Genomic DNA, 23,843 nt, shown 5'->3' on the forward strand with positions numbered 1-23,843 from the left:
ATCCCAGACCAATCAGTGTCCTAGCATTGACCACAGACACATGAGTGAGCCTAGTCTGGACCAGAAGGATCTGATAGGGAGGGCACAGCAAGGATTTATGTAGAGCCAAGGTTGTTTAGTCGTGATTCTGCAATCCAATAAACTCTTAAAAACAAAAGCATTTTTATTAATTTTCAGTAAATCCATTTGGCAGCAAAAACAAATCTAAATTTATTGAAAGGCTACTTACACTCTTTCTTTATCCAAACTAGTGTGAATATCTACTTTACTGAAAAATATATTAATGTGCTTGATGACAGGCTGCTGCTGCAGGTCCTACTGGGGATTTTACAAAATATATTATAAATGAACTTCCCTAGTGATATGGTAGATAGCAATCCACCTGCCAGTGCGGGCGACATGGGTTTGATTCCTGGTCTGGGAAGATTCCGCATGCCGTGGAGCAACGAAGACCGTGTGCCACAACGACTGAGTCTGAGTTCTAGAGCCCACGAGCTGCAACTACTGAAGCCCACATGCCTAGAGCACATGCTCTGCAACAAGAGAAGCCACCTCAATGAGAAGCCTGGGCACCACTAAGAAGAATAAGCAGCGCTTGCTTGCTGCAGCTGGAGAAAGCCCGTGTGCAGCAGTGAAGACCCAATACAGCCAAAATATATATTTTATATATATATATACTTACATACATATATATACTTGTATACATATACATATAAAATTGTATACATATATATGTGCAAAGTTTTAGCTTTTTTAAATTATATAAAGAAAATCTCAGATTGAACCAGAACCAAAACAAACAGATCACTTGACTTTTGAAAATATCAGACTCAAGAATTTGGGGACCCAAAAATTATTTTGCACAGAACGTCACCCCCATTTTTTTCCCGCTTGCCATCCTACTCATGAAGAATCTTCCCTAATCTTCTTACACAGTTGTTTTTTTTTTTAATTTCCCTTCTCCCTCCTCCTTCAAAATCCCTCTCTTGCAGCCTCTCAGTGTCTGACTTCAGCCTCCCTCCCACTCTGGGATTTTCCTCCACCACCTTTTTCCTTAAATAGTACTACTTCTATCTTTCTCAGCTCCCCAGTTTGCACCTTCGTGTATCACACAGCTCAGCGAGTTGAAAGATATTCCTTGACATTTGCTTTCTTTTGAAGGGAAGTGGAGATTGGAGATCAAGAGCTAAAAATAATGACTAATGTTCTACCCTTTCACACTTATAACCAAATATAGATAATGATATATTACTGATGCTCCAACAGGAGTGTAAAAGATCAGTTAGGCTGAGATACAAAGAAAGTAGTGATCAATTCAGTCCAGGGTAGTGAAGCGTTGTTAAAGAAGTTTATAGAGAAACCATGTTCTGGAAGAGCTGACCTATAGTGACATGTGGGGAATGAAATTCAGAACCAGCTGATCTAAGTAGGGGAGGCAGCTTTTGAAAAGGAACACTGTGGGTTCAACTGGGAATATCAGTGAATTACATATAGTTTATGAAGCTGGAGCATATGATGGGAGATGAGGAAGAGGAGTTAGGCAAAGGCCAAGTCATAAGAAAACTTTCTCTGAAATAAGATTTCAAATATGTATAAGACTGTCAGTGGAACAGAAGTCAAGAAACTTCAAAAATATGAAAAGCAGATAGGGTGTGATGGAAGAAATATAAGACCACTAAACAGAAGCTATCAAAACAGATGGAGGAATAAATTCAGCACGAAATCTCCACCATGAAGAAGGGCATAATAAAAAAAAAAAATGACCAAAGATCTGAGGAAAGATATTCCGAGAAAGAGAGACAAAATCGAAGACCTTATACCCAATAAATAGTTCAAAGAATAATCAAAATGGATATAGTTATAAATTTGAATATATTCTATAATTAAGATTCATGGAAATTTAAGGGAGGATATTACATTTAGAAAATAAGAAATAGCATAGACAATTACAAATAAGAAAGAAACAAAATGGCCAGGAAGTGAAAAATATAATTGTTGAAATTAAACAATTAATAGATGAACTGCACAGCATAATGGAAGCAGCTGAAAAGCTAATTAAAAGTTAAAAAAAAATAACATACTGACACTTACTGGATCACTTAAATGTCAAGCACTTCTAAGTGCTGTGTATACATTTTATTTACTTCTTCCTCACAACAGTCAAATAAGCAATACTATTATGATCTTTATTTTAAATAAAAAGTTAAACTGCAGTACTTATAAAACTCACTAAAAACCACATCAACCCCAGAGAACACATACTAACCACTGTATAGCATACAGAAGACTGAATCTAAGAATCACTTTAGAATGCAATACAAGAAGATAAAAAGATGGGTATAAAGAAATAAAGGTTAAGAACAAGGAGAACAGATCTAGAAGCTACAGCCTCTAAGAGCTTAGTGTGAGCTATCAGGGAACCCCGACGAAAAGAAAGCAATATCTAAATGTATGAGAGTTAAAATTTCTTAGAATTAAAAAAAGGTAAGATTCTTCATTTAAGAGAAGTGATTAAGTGCTAAACAAGACAATTTGGACAACGGAGACAAAGTTTAGGATTTAAGAAGAGGATTGCCATAATCAGACTTTTTTCTTTCATAAAGATCAATTCACAGGCAGCATTAAGCATGAGTTACAGGTTCAAGATTATAGGCAAGGTACTACTTATCAAATAGTTGCAGTAGTCTAGACAAGAGACAATGAGTCTACACTGAAGAAGGAGGGGTAAGGAAGAACAACCAAGCACAGAGTCAGAAAACTGATGCTAATAATAATGGTGAGATACCAAAAGGTCACATCACATACCATAAAAGTTTAAGGACATTAAAAAAAGTTAACGAAGTACAGCCACCACCTAAAACATTTGTTAATCTAGGGTCTCCAACAGTAGCATAGAAGAACTGAATCACAAAGTGTCATGAAAAATACAAATCAAAATATGAAATATTCTTATCCAATACAAGTGTTGAAAACAAAATAGTAATTTCTTTATAGCAGTATATCCCAAAGTTTATTACATAACACTAGTTCTATAAGATGATTTGTGGAAAGTTAAAGATTCATAATCTTACAAGGTTGGGAAAACTTTAAAAACAGGGTTTACCCTTAGAGCCTCAAATTATACCTTAGCAAATTAAAGAGTCTCAGAAGTATTATAATAATGAAATATGCTGAAGTTTTAGAATGGAATGTTCTTCAGAAATATTTAGTTACATCCCATGGCACTAATTATATATATATATGCATATATATATATGTATATATATATATACATATATATATGCTGCTAAGTTGTTTCAGTCGTGTCCGACTCTGTGCGACCCCATAGACGGCAGCCCACCAGGCTCCTCTGTCCCTGGGATTCTCCAGGCAAGAATACTGGAGTGGGTTGCCATTTCCTTCTCCAATGCATGAAAGTGAAAAGTCAAAGTGAAGTCGCTCAGTTGTGTCTGACTCCTAGCGACCCCGTGGACTGCAGCCTACAAGGCTCCTCTGTCCACGGGATTTCCCAGGCAAGAGTACTGAAGTGGGTTGCCATTGCCTTCTCCATATATATACATATTTATATACATATATATGGAAATAGAATCTGCCCACAATGCAGGAGCCACAGGAGATGCAGGTTCAATCCCTGGGTCAGGAAAATCCCCTGGAGGAGGACATGGCAACCCACTCCAGTATTCTTGCCTGGAAAATCCCACGGACAGAGAAGCCTGGTGGGCTACAGTCCATAGGGTCTCAAAGAGTCAGACACAACTGAAGCAACTTAGCTCTCATGCATGCATACAATTTTAGCGGCATATATTAATGCATTCATAGGAATCCAACTTTTATTATTCATATGCTTTATATTCAAAGTGTGAGATATAGCTGTAAAGTGTTATTACGCCTTTCAAATATTTTATAGAAAAGGAGGCTGTGAGGATAAATGAGGAAAATTCAAATAGAACATAACAGTGTAAGTATTAATAATATTACTCAAAAGATTAGCTGTAATAATAAATCTAAAGTCTTTACTCTCTTTAATGTTAAAGGAAAGCAAAATACAATAATTGCTTAAACCACTCTCCATTGTTAGATAACCAGATTCTTTCTGTCCCCCATCTGAGCTCCTTTTTGGCTCAGGAGGGGCTGCAATTAAGGAAAGAAAGCTAACTGCTGTGCTAAACAAGTTCAAAACCTCACCACCACAATAGAAGCTTGTTTTATGCTCACATCTGAGTCTGATACGGATCAGACTCTTCTAAGTTGTGGTTCAGCATCCCAGACTGCCTTCATATTATGGCTTCAAGGTCATTTTAGCATCATCCAGATAGCACATGGCATGAAACAGAAACATCAGACCCTTAACTGTCTTACACTGGAAGTTAACACATATCATTTCCATACACATTCTATTTACCAGAGCCAGAAATGTGGCCCCACAGAGATGTTGAGGAGCACATTCATAGCTTTGATTGGTGTATCTTCCTGACGAATGACCTTTTTATCATTTTTATTTCCTTTCATCGCTGGTAATATTTGTCATCCTGAAGCCCACTTTAATATGGCCACTTCAGCTTTCTTCTGATTAATGTCTGCAAGATACATATTTTTTTCCTGTAATTTATCTGTATCATTATATCTAAATTTCACTGTCATTATCTCTAGCTTGAAGATGGTTTTTATATGCTATTTGATTACACTAAACTAGTTCCTTTTCAGTCTATTCCCCAGCATGGTCTTTAAAAAATTCAAGTATGCTTTTATTATCCTGCTTAAAAACCATCACTGACATTTTGTTTTTAAAATTAAGTCCACACACCTTATCCTTAATTATAAGTCCAAAGATGATCTGTCCTCTAGGACACTTCCAATATTGTTACTTACATACTTTCCCTCACATTTCATTCTATAGACATATTGAACTTTTTTCAACTCCAGTAATTTAACTTCTGAATTGCCTCCCACTGTTCATCATGCTACCTCATTCTTCAAAGGACTAACTTCTTTCTATATTTATTTCACTTGGATATTCTATCATCGAAAAGTCTACTTAGACCTGTAAATTCTGAATTAAGTCCTCTTCCTTTATGGTCCCACCATACTGTCTGTTCCTTTATCACAGCACTGATAAATTGGCATTATACTTGCCTATTAAATTGGCACATCCCCCATCAGATTGTAAATTCCCTCAAAGTTAGGATGTATCCATTCAGTTCACGGTTGTACATCTGGCACTTACCATAGAATCCTTTGATATTTAATTAATACTTGTTGAGTGAGTGGCTGAATTTTTGAATATTATTAATGACTTCAGCAAGAAACTTTGGTGCAGTAATAGACCCATTAGCTGGTTCATATCTTGAAAAAGAGAAGTGAAAGGACAGGGAGAAAGTTGAAGTCAGTTGAACATTTCTTGAAAAAATGACAAAGGAGAGCGTGGTGACTTGGTGTTTGAGGGACCATACGACTGTATGCTCTCCCACCCTCCATGCACAGCAAGATGCTTGGTGATTCCAAGCCAGAGAAAATCCTTTTCTAGTTCTTCTTAAGATGAGAGAATAAAGTTCTTAGATTATAACATAAGCTCTTAGAGATTCAAATCAGGTACTCGAAAGTTGAATTCTCTCCAAAAGTAAACTGATCTTTTGTTATGAGCTACTACATACAGAACTGTGCATGAGATAGTGTCACCTTCAATATTTAACTCAAGAAGAATGCTCATATAAGCATATCTAAGTCAAGAAGTAGAAAAGTGTGGTGCCCCAAAGCCTGTCCTTTTGCTTTCTCCAAATCACTATTTCCTCTCTCCTTTGAATATGTAGCCTCTATCTTAAAATTTATGGTAATCACATCCTTGCTTTTCACATTATTTCACCAGTATCGCAAAATACTCTGGTATAATTTTGCCTCTTTAGCTAACAATAGAAATGAACTTACATATTAGCATTTTTTAGTGGCTAGCTTCTTTTCTTCATTCTAACTTTTGGGTTTTTAAAATATTCACTTATCCAGAATGTGTGCACGGTATTTGATTCAGAGGCATATTACTATGATTCAAAAATAATGATCATTTGGTTCCCAACACTCCACTTTTTACCCCTGGGCAATACAATGAAAGCCAAGTCGAATTTTTGCATACAAACTTCGAAGTCTGTCTCAGAGATGAGAAGCAGAGAGGGGAAAAACTTGTCTGCTTATACATAGGAGCTAGAAAAGGCTTCCTTTTCCTCCCTTCCCAAAAAGGAAAAAGAAAAACTTCACTCTTTGGGCACATGGATCTCTGACTGAAACTTGATCGTTTATTCTCTATGTCTTTTTACACTCATTTTTGTCTTTTTCATCCTTTGTTTCTTTGTGCCTTATTCTTAAGATGTTTTATTCTGATCTATCTCCAGTTTACTAATTCCCTTCTTAATCTTTCCCTGAGTTCTTAATTTTGATCATGATAATTTTCATTTTTGTTCCCAGTTACCTGATAAAATTCTAAATTTTGTCTCATTTTGTTGAGCACAGTAAATACGTTGTTTAGTTGCTAAGTCATCTCTTTTGTGACCCCATGGACTGTAGCCCACCAGGCTCCTCTGTCCATGGGATTTCCCAGGCAAGAATCCTGGCAAGGGTTGCCATTTCCTTCTCCGTGGGATCTTTCCCATCCAGGGGTTGAACCTGCATCTCCTGCATTGCAGGCGGATTCTTTACCACTGAACCACTAGGGAAGCCCAGAGTAAATAGAGTTATTTAAAAATTTCTAATATCTGAAGTCTCCCATTGGTCTTTTTCTATTGTTTTATGTTTCTATTTGTTTTCATACTTGTGATCTAATCTTTTGATGTATTTGGGCTTTTTGTTTGCATTATTTTTATATTTTAAAGTATATGAAATATAAAAAAATATTAAAAGACTTTATATTTTATATTCTAAAATAATTATCGATTCTTGAAACACTACAAAGATATTACAGAAAAATCGTGTGTACCTCTCACTCAGTTCCCCCCACTGGTTACATTTTGTGTAACTGTATGTAATATCAACCCAGGTTGGTAAACTGGTAAACCATAGATTCATGTAGCCACTATCCCTATCAAGATACAGAACTATTCCATCCCCACAAAGATCTCGCCCATGCTCTCCCTTAAAGTTATGGTTCCATGCACCCCTATAACCTGTGTAATCCCTACCCATGGAAACCACCAATCTGTTTTCCATCTTTTTATATACTGGGGGAGGCGGAGTTGTGGAGAGAATAATACAGGATGTGATCTTTAGAAACTGGCTTTTTTCATTAATTTTTTATTGTGAGTCAATACATTTGCAAAATTATAAAACTGGTTTGAGGTGATGCTATATTCCCCCCGCACCCCCCTGCCCCGCCGCCTTTCCAAAGATTGCTTCTGATGCCAAGTACCTGGTATTCTAGCACTCTGAAACTACCTTAGTTAAAGTTTAAAGACTGAAATCTTAACAACGTGAGAGGCACTCCTTGTGAAGGACTATCTAATGGCTTCACACTGCTAGGACAGACCTTTGTCGCATTTTAACCCAAAGTTTAAGGAGCAGAGTGGATTCACTATGATCCTTCCCTTGGTAGGCTCAGGAACCCAGTCTCCACTCTCAGCTTCTTAGCCTCTCAACTTTGTCTCCTGGAATCACTTATCACCCTCAAGTAAAACAAAGCTTCAAGTGCCTGACTTGCCTTCATGAGCCTCTCTTATTTTATGGACTCTAACACAGTAATTTTTCTCTCTCTTGTTAAATTTACTTGTCTTCAAGCAAGTGATTTTTTGTACATTTTGTCCCCATTCTCTAATTATCCCCAGCAGTGAGTGGGGTCTCAATCACCTTATCTGCTATTATCAGAAAAAAATGTTTCCTATAGTTATGTTTTCTTTGACCTATACAGATTTTAAAATGTTTCAATTTAAATTTTAAAGACTGAATTTTTAAATAAAAAGTGGGATATCTGATTTATATTGATGTCTGAATTCACTCAAGATAAACATCAGGTAAAGATAAACAGGGGATGCTGTACCCTTAGGAAAAGCACTTGCTCTCAATTTGGCTACAGTCTTCCCTCACCCCTAGTGTCTGTACCCATCCACTTTACTCATTTAAATAACAAGGTATCTTGGCCACTAGAGCATTTTTATTTTTTATTTAAATAAAAATTTAAATTTAAAAATTTAAAATTTAATACTACTTTTATGTTGTTCCTAGAATTTTTTAGTAAATGAGATTTTCACTACTTTAAAATTTGACCATTTTCATTCTTTTCTTCATCATTTAGAAGTAGATATGAAGTAAATAATATTCCTTGTACTAGTCCCATTAAATGACTGAGCCTCTATCCTGCCAATGTCTTTCTTACCTCCCAACAGCCTAGCTTCTCCTGATAACTCTAAATCCACTAAGAATATTTGTTTACAATCAGTCCTTATTATTATTGCTGAAGACTAAAAACTGGAAAGTATCCTCAGTTATCATTACAAGAGACGCTTTTGTTAAAATTCCCTGCGTTACCCTTGACTCACATGGTAAATTTACTTCTCAGAAATTATTTTTCTACTCGATGTAATCATGATTACACCTCCTATACCTCATGGAGTATAAGTAAACAGGAAAATAAGAACTACCTTAAAAATTATGTAGGATCAAAATTGTACTTAGACTTTATTATCGTCTTTTTATCAGTGTGAATCATTGTGTGCACATTTAACATCTAGTGAAGAACCATTGTTGACCATGTATTTTTGTTGTTTCATGTCCATGTATAGCTTCAAATTTATAGGAAGAAAATATTGGTTCTCAAAGGGCTTAAATTTTATCTGGGAAGAGAGACACATAGAAAGCTGTGTAAAATATACATGAAATACTTCCCTACATGTAAGATGACAGGATAAAAGGAAGTATATTATACCACTGTGTATATTATACCAGAATGCCAATTAGAACAGCAATAAGAATTGGGGGGTTATGAACAAGAAAGGCTCTTGAAAAAGGGTCTGGGGTGAGATTTTGATAAAAGTGTAGACATGGACTGATAAGAAAGAGTGTTGAAGTTATTCCTGCAAGTGGTATTTTCTGCAGAGCTTTTATTTCCAGGAGCTAAATCCACATTTACTCTTTTTCTGAAGAATTTTGTAGGAGATTTTGTAGCATGTTGGCATAGAGTTGATTTTATTTTAAAGCTCAAGAATATGTAGACAGTCGAGTGTACTATATTCAGAAATAGGAAATGAGAGAGAATAATGTGAAGAGATAATCATCTCCAGTCTCAGTTCAGTCTTGGCATTTTTCCATCACTCTATTCAACAGAAATATTTTACTTTCTGTAGGAGATAATAAGACATTTAATATATGGATACTGACCTTAAGGAACTTAAAATTGATATTAGAGGTTTGGGCACCTAAGTGACAAGTTAAACGATACACAGTAGTTACCTAGACATACTAGAAATGTCACAGGGTAGTGGCTGAAAAGTATAAAAATTATTAGTGCTGACAAGTCCTAGTATAGTTCATAGGAGGTAGAATCTTTGGGCGCTGGCTTGGAGAAAAATGGCTTCATGAGCGAGATGTAACTAGAATCATTTCAGCAGGGAAACCGTAGAGTTCCTCTAATCCAACTAGATGAATCCCTTCTACCACATCACTAATAAATGGTTCTTCTTTTTTTATCCTCTCTAGTAATAATAAAATTCACTTTCATGAGACACCCTGTTTCAAGAACTTAAAGAGAATGTTCTTCTTTATGCTCAGCCCCAAATTAACCTCCTTGTTAAGTCTGATAGTGCTACCCAGAGCCCCCTAGACCCTGTGTCCATCATTCTCAGGTGCCCCAGTGGACTATAGAGGTGCTGGGTTATCTCTTCTCTTGGCAGCCCTAGCTGTCTTGCAGGGGCTCAAGTAGCCACAACACCAGAATGATGGCCATGAGAAACTTCCTGTGTTTATCCCAGGGCAATAAACATTGTCGCAGTGACAATGAGTGTGAAGTACTGCTCAGTATAGCATAGTGGTGAAGAGATCCAAGTTCTGGAATCACATAGACTCAAGTTAGAATCTTGGCTCTACCAGTTATTTATTACTTCTAATACCTTTGAAAAGAAACATTTTCAATCCTCAATTTCTACATGTAAATGGGTATGATAATAATAACTCCCTTAAGGCGCTGATGTAAGAATTAAAGATAACCCATTAGGACTAATAAATGCTTTTATTGTCATTGGTTCTGCTTTCCCCCCTTTTAACCATGATATAGAATTCTTATTCACAAACATCTAATTGTTTAGTTGGTTTTTGTTTCCTCTAAGTCTCCTCCTCTGGCTAAATATCCCAAGTTCCTTCAGTGTCTCATCCAACATGAGTTCAAGGTTCTTCAACTTCTCAGTTGCTTGCTTCTGGACAACATATGGTGTCTTTGGGCTCCCTTTCAAATATACAGTATTAATACTAAGAATGTACCCCAGCAAATGTGGCTTGATGAGCTAATCTTTGAAAGGTGGAGGAAATAAGGGAATGAAAAAAGGATATTCTCACTGGAGAACAGTGTAATTAGTGAGCAAAGGAGAAGAAGCCATAATAGATACATCATGTTTAACAGTAAATGGGCTTAACTAGCTAAAAGAGAGTCATGCTGAGAAAAGATTTAAAAGCTCTGTTATGACAACCCTGGAACTAGGAAACTATGAATTCTATCAATATAAAGGAAAACCAAAGCCATTCTTAGGTGGCGGAGTGGTAAAGAATCTACCTGCCAATACAGGAGACACAAAAGATGTGGGTTTGATCCTTGGATTAGGAAGATCCCGTAGGGCAGGAAATCGTAACGCACTCCAGTAATCTTGCCTGGAAAATTTCATGGACAGAGCAGCCTGATGGGCCACAGTTCATGGGGCTGGACATGACTGAACACACAGGCTACACTACACTAAAGGAAAACCAACTAAGTCATCATGATAGGAGACTGCTCTATTACTCGAAAGCAACCCCAAAATTCACGTGAGCTACTCACAAGCAGCAAAATGTCATATTATAATATAACCCTTCTCTTGTTCCCCTTAGATTAAACAATCAATAATCCCCCGACTTCCCTGGTGGCTCAGACAGTAAAGCGTCTGTCTACAGTGTGGGAGACCTGGGTTCGATCCCTGGGTCAGGAAGAAGGAAATGGCAGTCCACTCCCGTGCTATTGCCTGGAAAATCCCATGGACAGAGGAGCCTAATAGGTTACAGACCATGGGATTGCAAAGAGTTGGACACGACTGAGTGACTTCACTTTCACTTTCACTTTGGGCAGTTTCAGCTTCTTTGTATTTCAGTTTTGTCTTTTCTAAAAATCCACTCTTGCAAAAGAGGAATTTTACAGAATTTTAAAGATTCAGTAAGCCAGAAAGAAAAACACCAATACAGTATACCAACACATATATATGGAATTTAGAAAGATAGTAATGATAACCCTGTATGCAAGACAACAAAAGAGACACAGATATATAGAACAGACTTTTGGACTTTGTGGGAGAGGGAGAGGGTGGGATGATTTGGGAGAATGGCATTGAAATATGTATACTATCATATAAGAAACAAATCGCCAGTCTAGGTTCAATACAGGATACAGGATGCTTGGGGCTGGTGCACTGGGATGACCCAGAGAGATGATATGGGGAGGGTGGTGGGAAGGGGGTTCAGGATTGGGAACTCATGTACGACTATGGTGGATTCATGTCAATGTATGCCAAAACCAATACAGTATTGTAAAGTAAAAAAATAAAAAATAAAGAGCAAAAAAAAAAAAAAAAGATTCAGTTCAGTCACTCAGTCATGTCCGACTCTTTGTGGCCCCATGAATCGCAGCATGCCAGGCCTCCCTGTCCATCACCAACTCCCGGAGTTCACTCAGACTCACGTCCATCGAGTCAGGGATGCCATCCAGCCATCTCATCCTCTGTCGTCCCCTTCTCTTCCTGCCCCCAATCCCTCCCAGCATCAGAGTCTTCTCCAATGAGTCAACTCTTCGCATGAGGTGGCCAAAGTACTGGAGTTTCAGCTTCAGCATCATTCCTTCCAAAGAAATCCCAGGGCTGATCTCCTTCAGAATGGACTGGTTGGATCGCCTTGCAGTCCAAAGGACTCTCAAGAGTCTTCTCCAACACCACAGTTCAAAAGCATCAATTCTTCGGCGCTCAGCCTTCTTCACAGTTCAACTATTACATCCATACGTGACTACTGGAAAAACCATAGCCTTGACTAGACGGACCTTAGTAGGCCAAGTAATGTCTTGCTTTTGAATATACTATCTAGGTTGCTCATTACTTTTCTTCCAAGGAATAAGCGTCTTTTAAATTTCATGGCTGCAGTCACCATCTGCAGTGATTTTGGAGCCCCCCAAAATAAAGTCTGACACTGTTTCCACTGTTTCCCCATCTATTTCCCATGGAGTGATGGGACCGGATGCCATGATCTTCGTTTTCTGAATGTTGTAAAGATTAACTGTGACCATTAACTGAGTTATATCAGCAGTGTTTAGAAGATAGCCTGACAATAGTAAGTGCTTTGTATGTTAATTATTGTTATTTTGGGTCATTATTATTGACTGGAAAAATTCAGTTTTCATTCCAATCCCAAAGAAAGGCAATGCAAAAGAATGTTCAAACTACTGCACCATTGCACTCATCTCACACGCTAGCAAAGTAATGCTCAAAATTCTCCAAGCCAGGCTTCAACAGTATGTGAATTGTGAACTTCCAGAAGTACAAGCTAGTTTTAGAAAAGGCAGAGGAACCAGAGATCAAATTGCCAACATCCATTGGATCATCAAAAAAGCAAGAGAGTTCCAGAAAAACATCTACTTTTGCTTTATTGGCTACGCCAAAACCTTTGACTGTGTGGATCACAACAAACTGGAAAATTTTTAAAGAGGTGGGAATACCAGACCATCTGACCTGCCTCCTGAGAAATCTGTATGCAGGTCAAAGAAGCAACAGTTAGAACGGGACATGGAACAATGCACTGGTTCCAAATTATGAAAGGAGTACGCCAAGGCTGCATATTGTCATTTTGCTTATTTAACTTATATGCAGAGTACATGAGAAATTCTCGGCTGGATGAAGCACAAGCTGGAATCAAGATTGCCGGGAGAAATATCATTAACCTCAGATATGCAGATGACACCTCACTTATGGTAGAAAGTGAAGAAAAACTAAAGAGCCTCTTGATGAGAGTGAAAGAGGAGAGTGAAAAAGTTGGCTTAAAACTCAACATTCAGAAAACTAAGATCATGGCATCTGGTCCAATCACTTCATGGCAAATGGATGGGGAAACAGTGGAAACAATGACAGACTTTATTTTTTTGGGCTTCACAATCACTGCAGATGGTGACTACAGCCATGAAATTAAAAGACGCTTGCTCCTTGGAAGGAAAGCTATGACCAACCTAGACAGAATATTAAAAGGCAGAGACATTACTTTGCCAAGAAAAGTCCATCTAGTCAAAGCTCTGGTTTTTCCAGTAGTCATGTATGAATGTGAGAGTTGGGCTATAAAGTAATTAGTCTCCAATTAAAATAAATAAATAAATAAATAAATAAATAAATAAATAAATAAATATATATAAAAGAAAGCTGAATGCCGAAGAATTGATGCTTTTGAACTGTGGCGTTGGAGAAGACTCTTGAGAGTCCTTTGGACAGCAAGGAGATCCAACCAATCTATTCTAAAGGAAATCAGTCCTGAATATTCATTGGAAGGACTGCTGCTGAAGCTGAAACTACAATACTTGGGCTACCTGATGAGAAGAACTGACTCACTAGAAAAGACCCTGATGCTGGGAAAGAATAAAGGCGGGAGGAGAAGGGGATGACAGAGGATGAGATGGTTGGATGGCATCACCAACTGAATGGACATGAGTTTGAGTAAACTCCGGGAGTTGGTGATGGACAGGGATGCCTGGTGTGCTGCAGTCCGTGGGGTCGCAGTCCATGCCTGAGCGATTGAACAGAACTGATTATTCAGACACTCTGCTAGGCACAGGGGAAACAGAAATCAACAGGACAATCGCTTGCCTTCAATGTTCACATTTCTCCAGATTTTGTGGGCAAGGCAATGACTTTGGAAACAGATTTTTGAGCACAATATTAGAGATCGTTTATTGTCTTTTTTACCCTGGATGAGGTATTAATTTCTCTGAGCCTCTTTCTTCATTTGTAAAATGAGAATTAACAAAACCGTGGAGGATTTGTTATGACGGTGGCTCAGAGGTTAAAGCGTGTGCCTCCAATGCGGGAGACCCGGGTTCGATTCCTGGGTCGGTAAGATCTCCTGGAGAAGGAAATGGCAACCTACTCCAGTATTCTTGCCTGGAGAATCCCATGGACGGAGGAACCTGGTAGGCTACAGTCCACGGGGTGGCAAAGAGTCGGACACGACTGAGCGACTTCACTTTCACTTAAATAAAACTAAATATGCGTACTGCCCGGCACACAGTTGTAACTAAATATACACCCAGAATACTCAAATATTCCCTCATAACACGGAGAATAGAAGACCTTACTCTGAGTTTAGTAGCCATTGATTTGAGTTTAGGAGCCGGTGATTTCAGCGAGAAGAGAGATAGAGAGAGATCGAGAGAGAGGAGAAAGAGAGGAGGGAGGCAGGGCGGCCGACCCAGACTACATCTCCCGGGATGCTCAGCAAGAGGGAGAGCCCCGCCCAGCCCCGCCCCGCGGGCACCGCAGGCGCTGCCCACCCCACGAAGCGGGCGGCGCGCAGAGGCTACAAGTGCTGCGGCTGCTGAGCGGGGTACTTTCCCGAGGAGCAGCTCAAGGACTAGCGCGCGGTGCTCTAGGCTCACTGGGTGGCCAAGGCAGGAGGTGAGTGGCGGCGAGTGGAACGGGGAGGAGGCGCTGGAGCGCGCGAGAGACCCCGAGAGCCTGGCGGAGCTGGGGAGCACGTCCCTCGTCCCTGCCTAAGGTGCCTGCCTAGCCTTTGGGTATTTGGCGAACGCATCCCAACTCAGGGCACCACGGCGGACGCGGAGCTCACCCGGCATGGGTTGATTGAGTCGGTGGGGAACATCGATCGCTGCCCGGTGCTTGCGGCGCGCCCTTTCAGCACAGCGCGCGCAGGACGGATCCCGAGATCGCTAGACCAGCCTCGCCCGTGTCAGTTAGTTCCCATGCAGATATTAATGCTCTTAATTGCTGGCGGACGGACGAGGAAAAGTGCTGTCTCCGCGTTCTGCGGGTGCAGTTTTATTAACTGCGCTCTTAAACCAGAGAGGAGAGAGGGAGGAGGCTGAAGGAAAGAGCCTTTGGCTGGTCCCCTGGGATTATCCATTCTCCCCTGAGAATGGAAGCCCCGGATTACCGAGCTGCAAAGGAAATCGACTGTGCAGCTTGTGCCGACGGAACAAGCGGAGTCTCTCTTTTAAGAGATAGAGGCAGAAGAAGGGAATTAAGTGGAGATTTCTCTCTCCCTCTCTTTGTTATAAATTGGAAGTCCCATAAGGAGCTCTGCCGATTTTTATCTAAAGTAATCCAATTTGATGGGCTAATTGTGCCAAAGGTTAATCAGCGCATCTAATGTTTGAGGGAACTGCTAGATTTCTCATTTCAGTAATCGATCAAACCCGTTACCATTGCTTCCTTCACTGAGGGATCCCGCAGTGGAGGGTCGGGTGGGGGTGGGGGGTCTATGCACTTACTAAAGGAAAGCTCTGGTTCAGTTGTGGTTTTCCTGCATCTGATTTTTTGTTTGTTTTCCTGTTTTAGCTGCAAAGAAACTGCGATAATAGGACAAGTGTGTGTGTGTGTGTGTGTGTGTGTGTGCTTTAAACAAACTCTAATGTAGAGCATAAAACATGTGGATTTCCCCTCTCATATTTTAAATGAGTTGCCAGGTGGATTTCTGCTTCACCTCACCTGTGTTTCTGTGTAGGTTACCAGCCGTTGGAGCTGTGGATTTTGAAGCATAATAAACCTCTAAGACATGAGTTAAATCTGTTATTATCCTGGACTTGGAAGCAAAATAAAAGGGGAATTTACTTGAAACCTCTGTACTTTCTGATAGTAGAAAGTAAATTTTTATTCCTCAGAAAGATGGCAGAGGCAGAAAAGGACAGGCAAACGGTTTTCTGCTCAACGCAAAATTTTTTCCCATGAAGGTGCCTTGCTGTGGTGAGGTAGGGCAAAATTCCAGAGGTAACCCTGGAAATAGTTTCTCCTCTATTGGCCTCAACAGAACTGTGACTCTGTGGGTTTATGATTTGTATTTTATTGTCAGTTTATTTCTAGACTGGGGTTTGTGAAAACTTCCTAGATGGTTGATGTCCGGTACACATTTGTTAGCAAAGCGTGCAGAGGGAGAGGAACTCATACTCACTCAGATGTGGAGTGCAGGGGTAGTGGACCTTTACCTGAAACAGGCAACTCTGTGTGTGTGTGTAGGAGTGGGCTAGCTCATTGTATTTTTCAGAGATCACCCTATGAGGTGTGTGTCTACGTATTTTTGGGTCTAGAACATGCTGCCATCGTGTAGCAGTAAGCTGAGAATAGAATCACAATGAACAGGGCTGTGTGATTAGGGTCTCTGGGTGTACAAAGTGTACCATTAGGAGGGTGGCTTAATCAAGCCAGCCATCTTTCACCCACTTCAGAGCCAACCAGTCAAAATACCGAGCTCCAGTAGAGCCCAACTGCTGGTGACATATTGATGGGTTCACCCATGGTGATACTCTAACGATGCTAATCTGTGTTAGCATCTGTTCTGAACTACAGAGAGTGTAAACACTTATAATTTAACTGAATTATTGAGAAGTCTGTGCTTCCCCAAGTTCTTCAGAAAATCAGCAGCTCCGCTGAAAAAGGTCCTGCTTTTCTCATTTGTATCTCTGTGCAGGAAACCTGCCTTCTCGTTTGAGGGATCCTGTCACCGAAATGTGTGATCCTTGGATAAATTTGGCTTGGTGACGGCAATGCTTTCTTCCCAGACACTGCCACTTCCTCCATGTTCCTTTTTACCCTGACCTAAGTTTTGCCCTTTTCACACTTTCCCGCCACTAGGTAGCTTCTCCTTTCTCTTACCTATTTTAGGGGGAATTGGGGCTGAAGTGTCAAAACCTGTAGCTACAAAGGAGAAGAGGGCCTCAGGAGCAGAACTCCTGGTGGTCTGGTCTTAGCTCCTGGTGGGTTCTTATCTAACTGTGTTGCTATTGGCAGACTCTCTGGAAGCTGCTGGGGGATGTCTGACTAGCTCGAATGGAGCTCCACTACCTTGTTAAGAAGAGCAGCCAGGCAGCGCCGTGTGATGGTGCTGACTGGAGTTCAAGAGGGCCTCCTGGGGACCAGTCAGATGCAACAGCCACCAGAGCTGCTCTCTGCTGCCAGAGACGTTGTACCTCGAAGCCAAGAGCATTGGAGATGGAAGCATCTAAACTTAGCCCTTCCCCAGCATCCCCTTGCCCCTCACTGCAAGACAGTGCTATCCACACAGACTCGTTGCCACCAGGACCTCTCAACTCAGGGAACAACCAGATAACAGCAGAACAGAAAGTCTGCCACTGCTGCAGTCAGGAATTAGAAACCTCTTTTACCTACGTGGACGAGAATGTCAACCTGGAGCAAAGGAACAGGCGCTCCCCTTCAGCAAAAGGGAGTGATCACCTGGGGGACCTCGACTGGGGAAATCCAAATGAGTGGTCCCATGAGTCTGCCATATCCCTGATTTCCGAAGATGAAGATGATACCAGCTCGGAAGCCACCTCTTCAGGGAAGTCAGTAGACTATGGTTTCATAAGCGCCATCTTGTTCTTGGTCACTGGCATCTTGCTGGTGATCGTCTCGTACATTGTCCCACGGGACGTGACTGTGGACCCCAACACTGTGGCGGCCCGGGAGATGGAACGCCTGGAGAAGGAGAGCGCGAGGCTGGGGGCTCACCTGGACCGCTGTGTGATTGCCGGACTCTGCCTGCTCACGCTTGGGGGGGTCGTTCTGTCCTGCTTGCTGATGATGTCCATGTGGAAGGGGGAGCTATACCGTCGTGACAGGTTTGCCTCCTCTAAAGAGTCTGCGAAACTCTATGGTTCCTTCAACTTCAGGATGAAAACAAGCACTAATGAAAACACCCTGGAACTGTCACTGGTGGAGGAAGATGCTCTCGCTGTACAGAGTTAATTCTGGTTGTGAATTTCTTGAGAGTCTGCCTTGGTATTTTATATGAACAAAACAAAGCAAAACACATTTCTTAAAATTACTAGGGCAGTGTATTTGCCTGGCAAGAAAAGTTTGTTCCCCAAACCAACAGCCAGTGAGAGTTTTTGCTCTTGTATTTTTTATTTAGAAGAAAAGCCATGTAAGATGCATTAAGAAACCACAGCCAGCTACACTGGTCCTTCTAAAGAGCTGAGACTAGCTAATCTGTAATGGCCACCTGCTTCTTCTATTAATACTTCTATAGCAAAATATTTCTAACAATTCAGTGTTCAAATGATTTCTTTTACATGATACGGGATATTTTTCTTTAGACACTAGAAGGTAGAGAACCAATTAGTAACCTGTTTTGTGAAAAAGAATGTAAGCACTAATCACATAAGGCTTACATTTAATTCTTGAAGGTGCTTATCCACTTTCTTACTCAACTTATTCTTTCTGTAACTTGGCTAAACATTAAAATATGGGGTTTTGAATTGGAATATTTTGAAGCTTGAAGATACTGATTATTAAAAAATGCAAAAACACATATGTTATATTCAAAATTATTCCTGTCCTCAGAAGTGGTAATTAAGTCATTAGAATCACCATTCTAATAAAATTATATGAATCAGCCAATCTGAATTTAACCCAGAATGGTAGTGCCAGATACTAGCCAGGGTCACATGCCTGTTTTCTAGATAAGTAAAATTAACTGCTGATATAAACCTCATTTTCTGTTTGTGATTTAGCCATCATATATGGTACACATGCTGAAGTCTTTCCCAGTTCTCACCCCAGAGAGGTAAGCATAAGATGTTTTTATCCTATTTCCAGAAACCTACACATCAAGGTAGGTTGAGTCATAATCGGCTCAGGCACACTCCCAGGTCGTTGTTTGGAGAAAACCTCCACTATAAGTGCAGCTAGACTTGTGAGGACTGTGCCTAGAAACTGGTATCACTTGTTCTAGGTCAAGCAACAAGTCTTTGCCCCAGGATGGCAGCAGTCCTTAAGCTCACAGCCAAAAAATAAAAAACTAAAATGAGACAAGAGAGACTGAACACACTGAATCCATGGGAATTGTACTTCTCACCCAAACTTGCTTCCTGCTAACAATCATCTAAGGCATCATTCTGAGCACCGTATATCCAGGCTCTCATACCTGTGAGATCTTGCCTCATAAATTCAGACTTATTTTATTAGAAGCACCATAAGAAAAACAGTAACCACTTTGCAAAAGACACACCTAGAATCCCTGCTAACTCAGTGTCTCTGTGGGTTATGGTTCAAGAAGGGGATGGAGGGAGAATGCAGCCTCAGAAATATCTTGCATTTTACAGCTCTTCTTCAAGGTATTTTCAACCTCCCACTTTAAGAGTAGTTTCAGTTACTGTGTTACCAGGGTTGTTTGGGTCATTCTTAAAGAGGACTAGAGCTGGGAATCAGGGTGGAGAGCAGGGGAGGGGAAGTGAGAAAGTGATTTCTTTGTAGATTCTAAAGCCTGATTCTAATGTCTGAAGTTTTTGTTGTTATTGAAGACTGTGGAGTATGTGGGTGACTCTGGCTGGCAGAGTGTATGAGTCAGGATATTTATGTGAATGAGCTCTTGTGGGTGTCAGGTTGATTTGATGAATTGGGTACACTGTGTTGGTAAGGGTTAAAGTGAAATGCAGAAGATAAGATCAGAGAATAATAAAAATAGTGAGGACAGATGTGTGAAAGAATTATTAGGTTAAAAATGGTAAACTATATGGATCTCAGAAGAAGCTAGATGTAACTGGATTACCTTATCCTTTATAAGAGACCATTACTGATTTGGAAATAATTGGGATAATACAGACATGATTTCTGCTTTCTATAGCTGGTTCTCTGTGCTTTTCGAAGAAACTTTGTTTTATTGTGACTCTCATGTGTTGAGGCCAGCTTTTCCCAGCAGTATAAATTTCTTATCCTGAAGGTTTATGTAATATAAATTGTCAGATTCTAGTCTGCTTGAGGATCTACAGTGCATGATGTTGAGGTAACAAGGGAATGATCTCTTTGGCTGAGTTAGTAGGTCTGAGCTGTGTGTTATTTTTTAAAAAAATATACTGTCATGTACACCCGTGGTGGATTCATGTCAATGTATGGCAAAACCAATACAGAATTGTAAAGTAAAAAAAATATATATATATATATTTTTTAAAAAATACATGTTTATTCATAGACACTAATTGGCATCCTCTGAGCTTTATTTATTGATGAATCAAGATTAGTCAAATTGCAGACATAATTAATGAGAAGCCTGAATTTCAGGTTGTGAAGGAAAACAAATTTGAGATTCAAATGTGAGAAAATTTTTTCAGCTCTATAAAGCTGGTGATAAAGGAAAAGTCAAAGCTTTTCATTTGGAAGTATTTTATGATTCTTGTAGTGCTACCAAATTATATATAGTTCCAATGTGATCTACAAGATATATATTCCTATACACACACACACACACACACACACACACACGCTTAGTTGCTCAGTTGTGTCTGACTCTTTGCAACCCTAGCCTGCTAGGCTCCTCTGTCCATGGGATTTTCCAGGCAAGAATACTGGAGTGAGTAGCCATTTCCTTCCCCAAGGGATCTTCCTGACCCAGAGATTGAACCCAGATCTGTGTTGCAGGCAGATTCTTTACCATCTGAGTCACTAGGGAAGCCCTACATGTTTATATCCCAATTAGGAAAAAGTATTCAGGGAAAAAAGACTTAAATCAGAGTATATTTCTTCCTTTGAAATTTTAAAATTGAAATATAGTAAGTATATGGTAGATTACAGTCCATAGAGTTGCAAAACGTTGCAGAGTCAGACATGATTGAAGTGATAGCACGGACGCGTGCACATATATGGTAACTTATTTTACCACTATTTAAATCTGCTCATATATGGGGCATATCTCTTTTATCTTCTCCTTCTATGAGGACAGACCATTACACCAAAAGGAAACAATTCAGAACATCATCTGGGTGTCTCTAGGGCTGCATTAACATGACTCAGATAACCACCTTCATCAGTTATGATTTCTCCAGGTGTTCAGCTATGTAGCTCTAGTTTATACTGTCAGTGCCTGAATTCAAGACGAAAATTAATTGAATTTTAAGTGGTGGTAACACAGTTAACAAAAGACCCTGAACTTTAGATATTGTTGTTTCCAATCTGATAAAGAGGGTTTGGGGCTCTAAATATATTTATTTAGAAGTACTTTGGCAAGATCGGGTTATACTGTTACAGATAGTGAACAGAACATAGCTATGGTGTGGGTCTTGGATTCTTCATGGAGATTTGTGACCCTGTGCCTGTCTCTTTAACATGGTGCTGGTTGTTACCACTGAGAGCTTTTATTGCTAGACCTAGAGAAGCAAAACTACTTTTTCAGAGGTCCATAGTTTAGGTCTTTGACTTTTTACCAGGTTTTAGAAAACCAGAGTCACCTTCCTAATCTTAAAAGAAGGCAACTCATTGTTCAGCATGGAGGCCTGAAGGGGTGAGTACCAGAAAGAGAGCTGCTTTTCTCCATGACTGCTGGGATCTACAGGCTGCTAGTGGCCAGTTTAACTGTCTTAATGACTTTAATAAAAACTGTTCCTTTTCAGAGCACCTTAAACTGTTTTGGCAGAGCTGACGTGATTTCTTTGCAGTCTTGTGTGTCCTTTTCAGCCATCTGGAGCTCCATATCATATGATGTACTGGACCTTTCATAAGAAGAATGTCTTTTCTCCAGGCTCCCATTTCATAGCTGATTCATAGTTTAGAGGGTTACAGGACTACTTGGAATCATGAAATTCTTGGTGGCTGTGGGTACTTTTACCCACAAAACTGCCATGCTGCTTGATGCTCTACTGCCTAGCTACTTGCATTGATACCAATATCGCATGCTTTACTGTCTGCCTAAAAACACCTGAGTCCACTCCTCCCATACTTATTTGTTTTAGGGACTCAAGCCGGCCCAGCACAGGCACATATCTTTCGATGTGCCAGTTTAGACAAAGACTGCCCTGCCAAGTTCACTTGTGCCTTCCGTTTGCTGCCGGGTATAAGGATAAGTGAGTGAGTCAGAATTATGTCAGTTGAATATCAGGAATTAAAAGTCTGAATCCAAGTGGTTCTACTTTTTGTTACTTCTTTGTAACAAAGTTCTAGGCAGGACCCTTTGAACATTTTATCCTTCATCTTTCACATGTGCAGTGATAGGCACATGCAAAACCTTGATTATTCGTATAAAGTTAAAGAAAAATGTTCTATATATCTGTTAGGAGAAGGTTTTTCAGTCTGAAGGTTGTGTTGCATTGCTGCAATAACTGCTACCACAAAAACGTCTCACTAAAGAGACTCAAAACCTTCAGCAATGGTTCACCTGTTTAGCAAGATTTAATACCACCAACTAGATTCCACTGTGACAAAGTGATAAGAGCCTTACAGTTCTCTGTATTGGGGTTTAACCTTTTCCAGAATGGGGCATAAAGAATGACTATAATAAAAAAGAATTATAAGGAAGTCTAACTGGCTTTTCTCAGTATAAGATGTTTTATAAAGAGAATTAACACTTCATCTTTTAGCTGATTTTCAGCTGTACAATTTTATGGTCCTTAGTTTTCTGTAGTATTTCCTTCCAACTTGTACAGGCATAAGTCTTGGGAAGTAATTTGCCTGGCTCATGCAATAGCACTGTAAAAAGTAAGATGCTATTTTAAATATGAAAAATTGATTTCAAAAATCCATGGGTTACCCTTAAGAGCATACCTCTCCATGTTTTCTGTTTTTAGTGTGCAAGTTTATGTACACTCAAGTCTATGTATTTATTAGAATATTTATAACTATAAAACTGTAATATTTAAAGCTATTATTAGAATAATTTTCTTATGGGAAACTTGGCATGCCTAATGTTAACTTTAAGGACAAGAGAAATCTTTCACATGTCATGAATGAAGAAGTTGGAATCAACCTCAGAATGAGATGCCATAATTATATGGATTCTTGCTTATTTGTTTTTTTGGTTATTCAGCTTCCTGCAGATGTTTAATTGACTCTTTTTTTACCCTCTCAGTTTTAGGCTTAGAAAAGTATGGCATATTTAGAAATTATTTTACCCTGATTATTATTTCATTTTAAGGAAATATGGGTAGCAGACAGTATTTTCCTTTGCTTCATTTTAGCAGTTTTCCTGTGTTTCAGGAAGAGCCAGCCTTATTTTCCCACTGCCATCTTCATGCTTCCTTGCCAGACTCCAAATAAATGTCATACCAGAAAGCAAAGACAAGTTATTACTATACAGTGTACTGAGAGTTTATGGTTCTCATCGTGCTTTTCATTTTACTTTCTTGCCAAACAATAAAAATAATTTGATGTTGATTATGTGTTTTTTATATTATAAAAAGGGAAGTTATTCAGGTTCTAGATTTTTTATTAGAGCATTTGATGCCGTATATGTTAATAGTATGTGTGTCATTATCATTTTAAAATAAAACTATTAAGATGTTTTATTGTGTGTGTTAACTTTTATTTAAATCTGAATATGTAATGTTGATTTTGTCTTTTCAAATTACATTTGAAATTATCAGTAAAAAAATTAAAATTAATATTTATCCTTGATTCAAGTAGAACATTCTTTTTGGTACCGTATCATTGAACAATGTAAACTATGCCTCA

At 39.4% G+C, this 23,843-nt stretch overlaps 1 protein-coding gene across 1 annotated transcript; it reads left to right on the forward strand.

Annotated features, from left to right (window-relative positions):
* The first annotated feature begins 17,199 nt into the window (after positions 1 to 17,199).
* Positions 17,200 to 18,837, forward strand: LOC120879080 (transmembrane protein 74-like). Its single transcript, XM_040262136.1, has one exon. It carries the CDS (start codon positions 17,235 to 17,237, stop codon positions 18,150 to 18,152), a length of 918 nt encoding a protein of 305 aa, XP_040118070.1. The 5' UTR covers positions 17,200 to 17,234; the 3' UTR covers positions 18,153 to 18,837.
* Positions 18,838 to 23,843: the final 5,006 nt, after the last annotated feature.

This window comes from Oryx dammah, unplaced genomic scaffold (assembly GCF_014754425.2).
Source record: "Oryx dammah isolate SB20612 unplaced genomic scaffold, SCBI_Odam_1.1 HiC_scaffold_19, whole genome shotgun sequence".
NCBI lineage: Eukaryota > Metazoa > Chordata > Mammalia > Artiodactyla > Bovidae > Oryx > Oryx dammah.

Bases quoted from the DNA above. Each gene is read 5' to 3' on its own strand.
- LOC120879080 (XM_040262136.1), top strand. From the start codon at position 17,235: ATGGAGCTCCACTACCTTGTTAAGAAGAGCAGCCAGGCAGCGCCGTGT.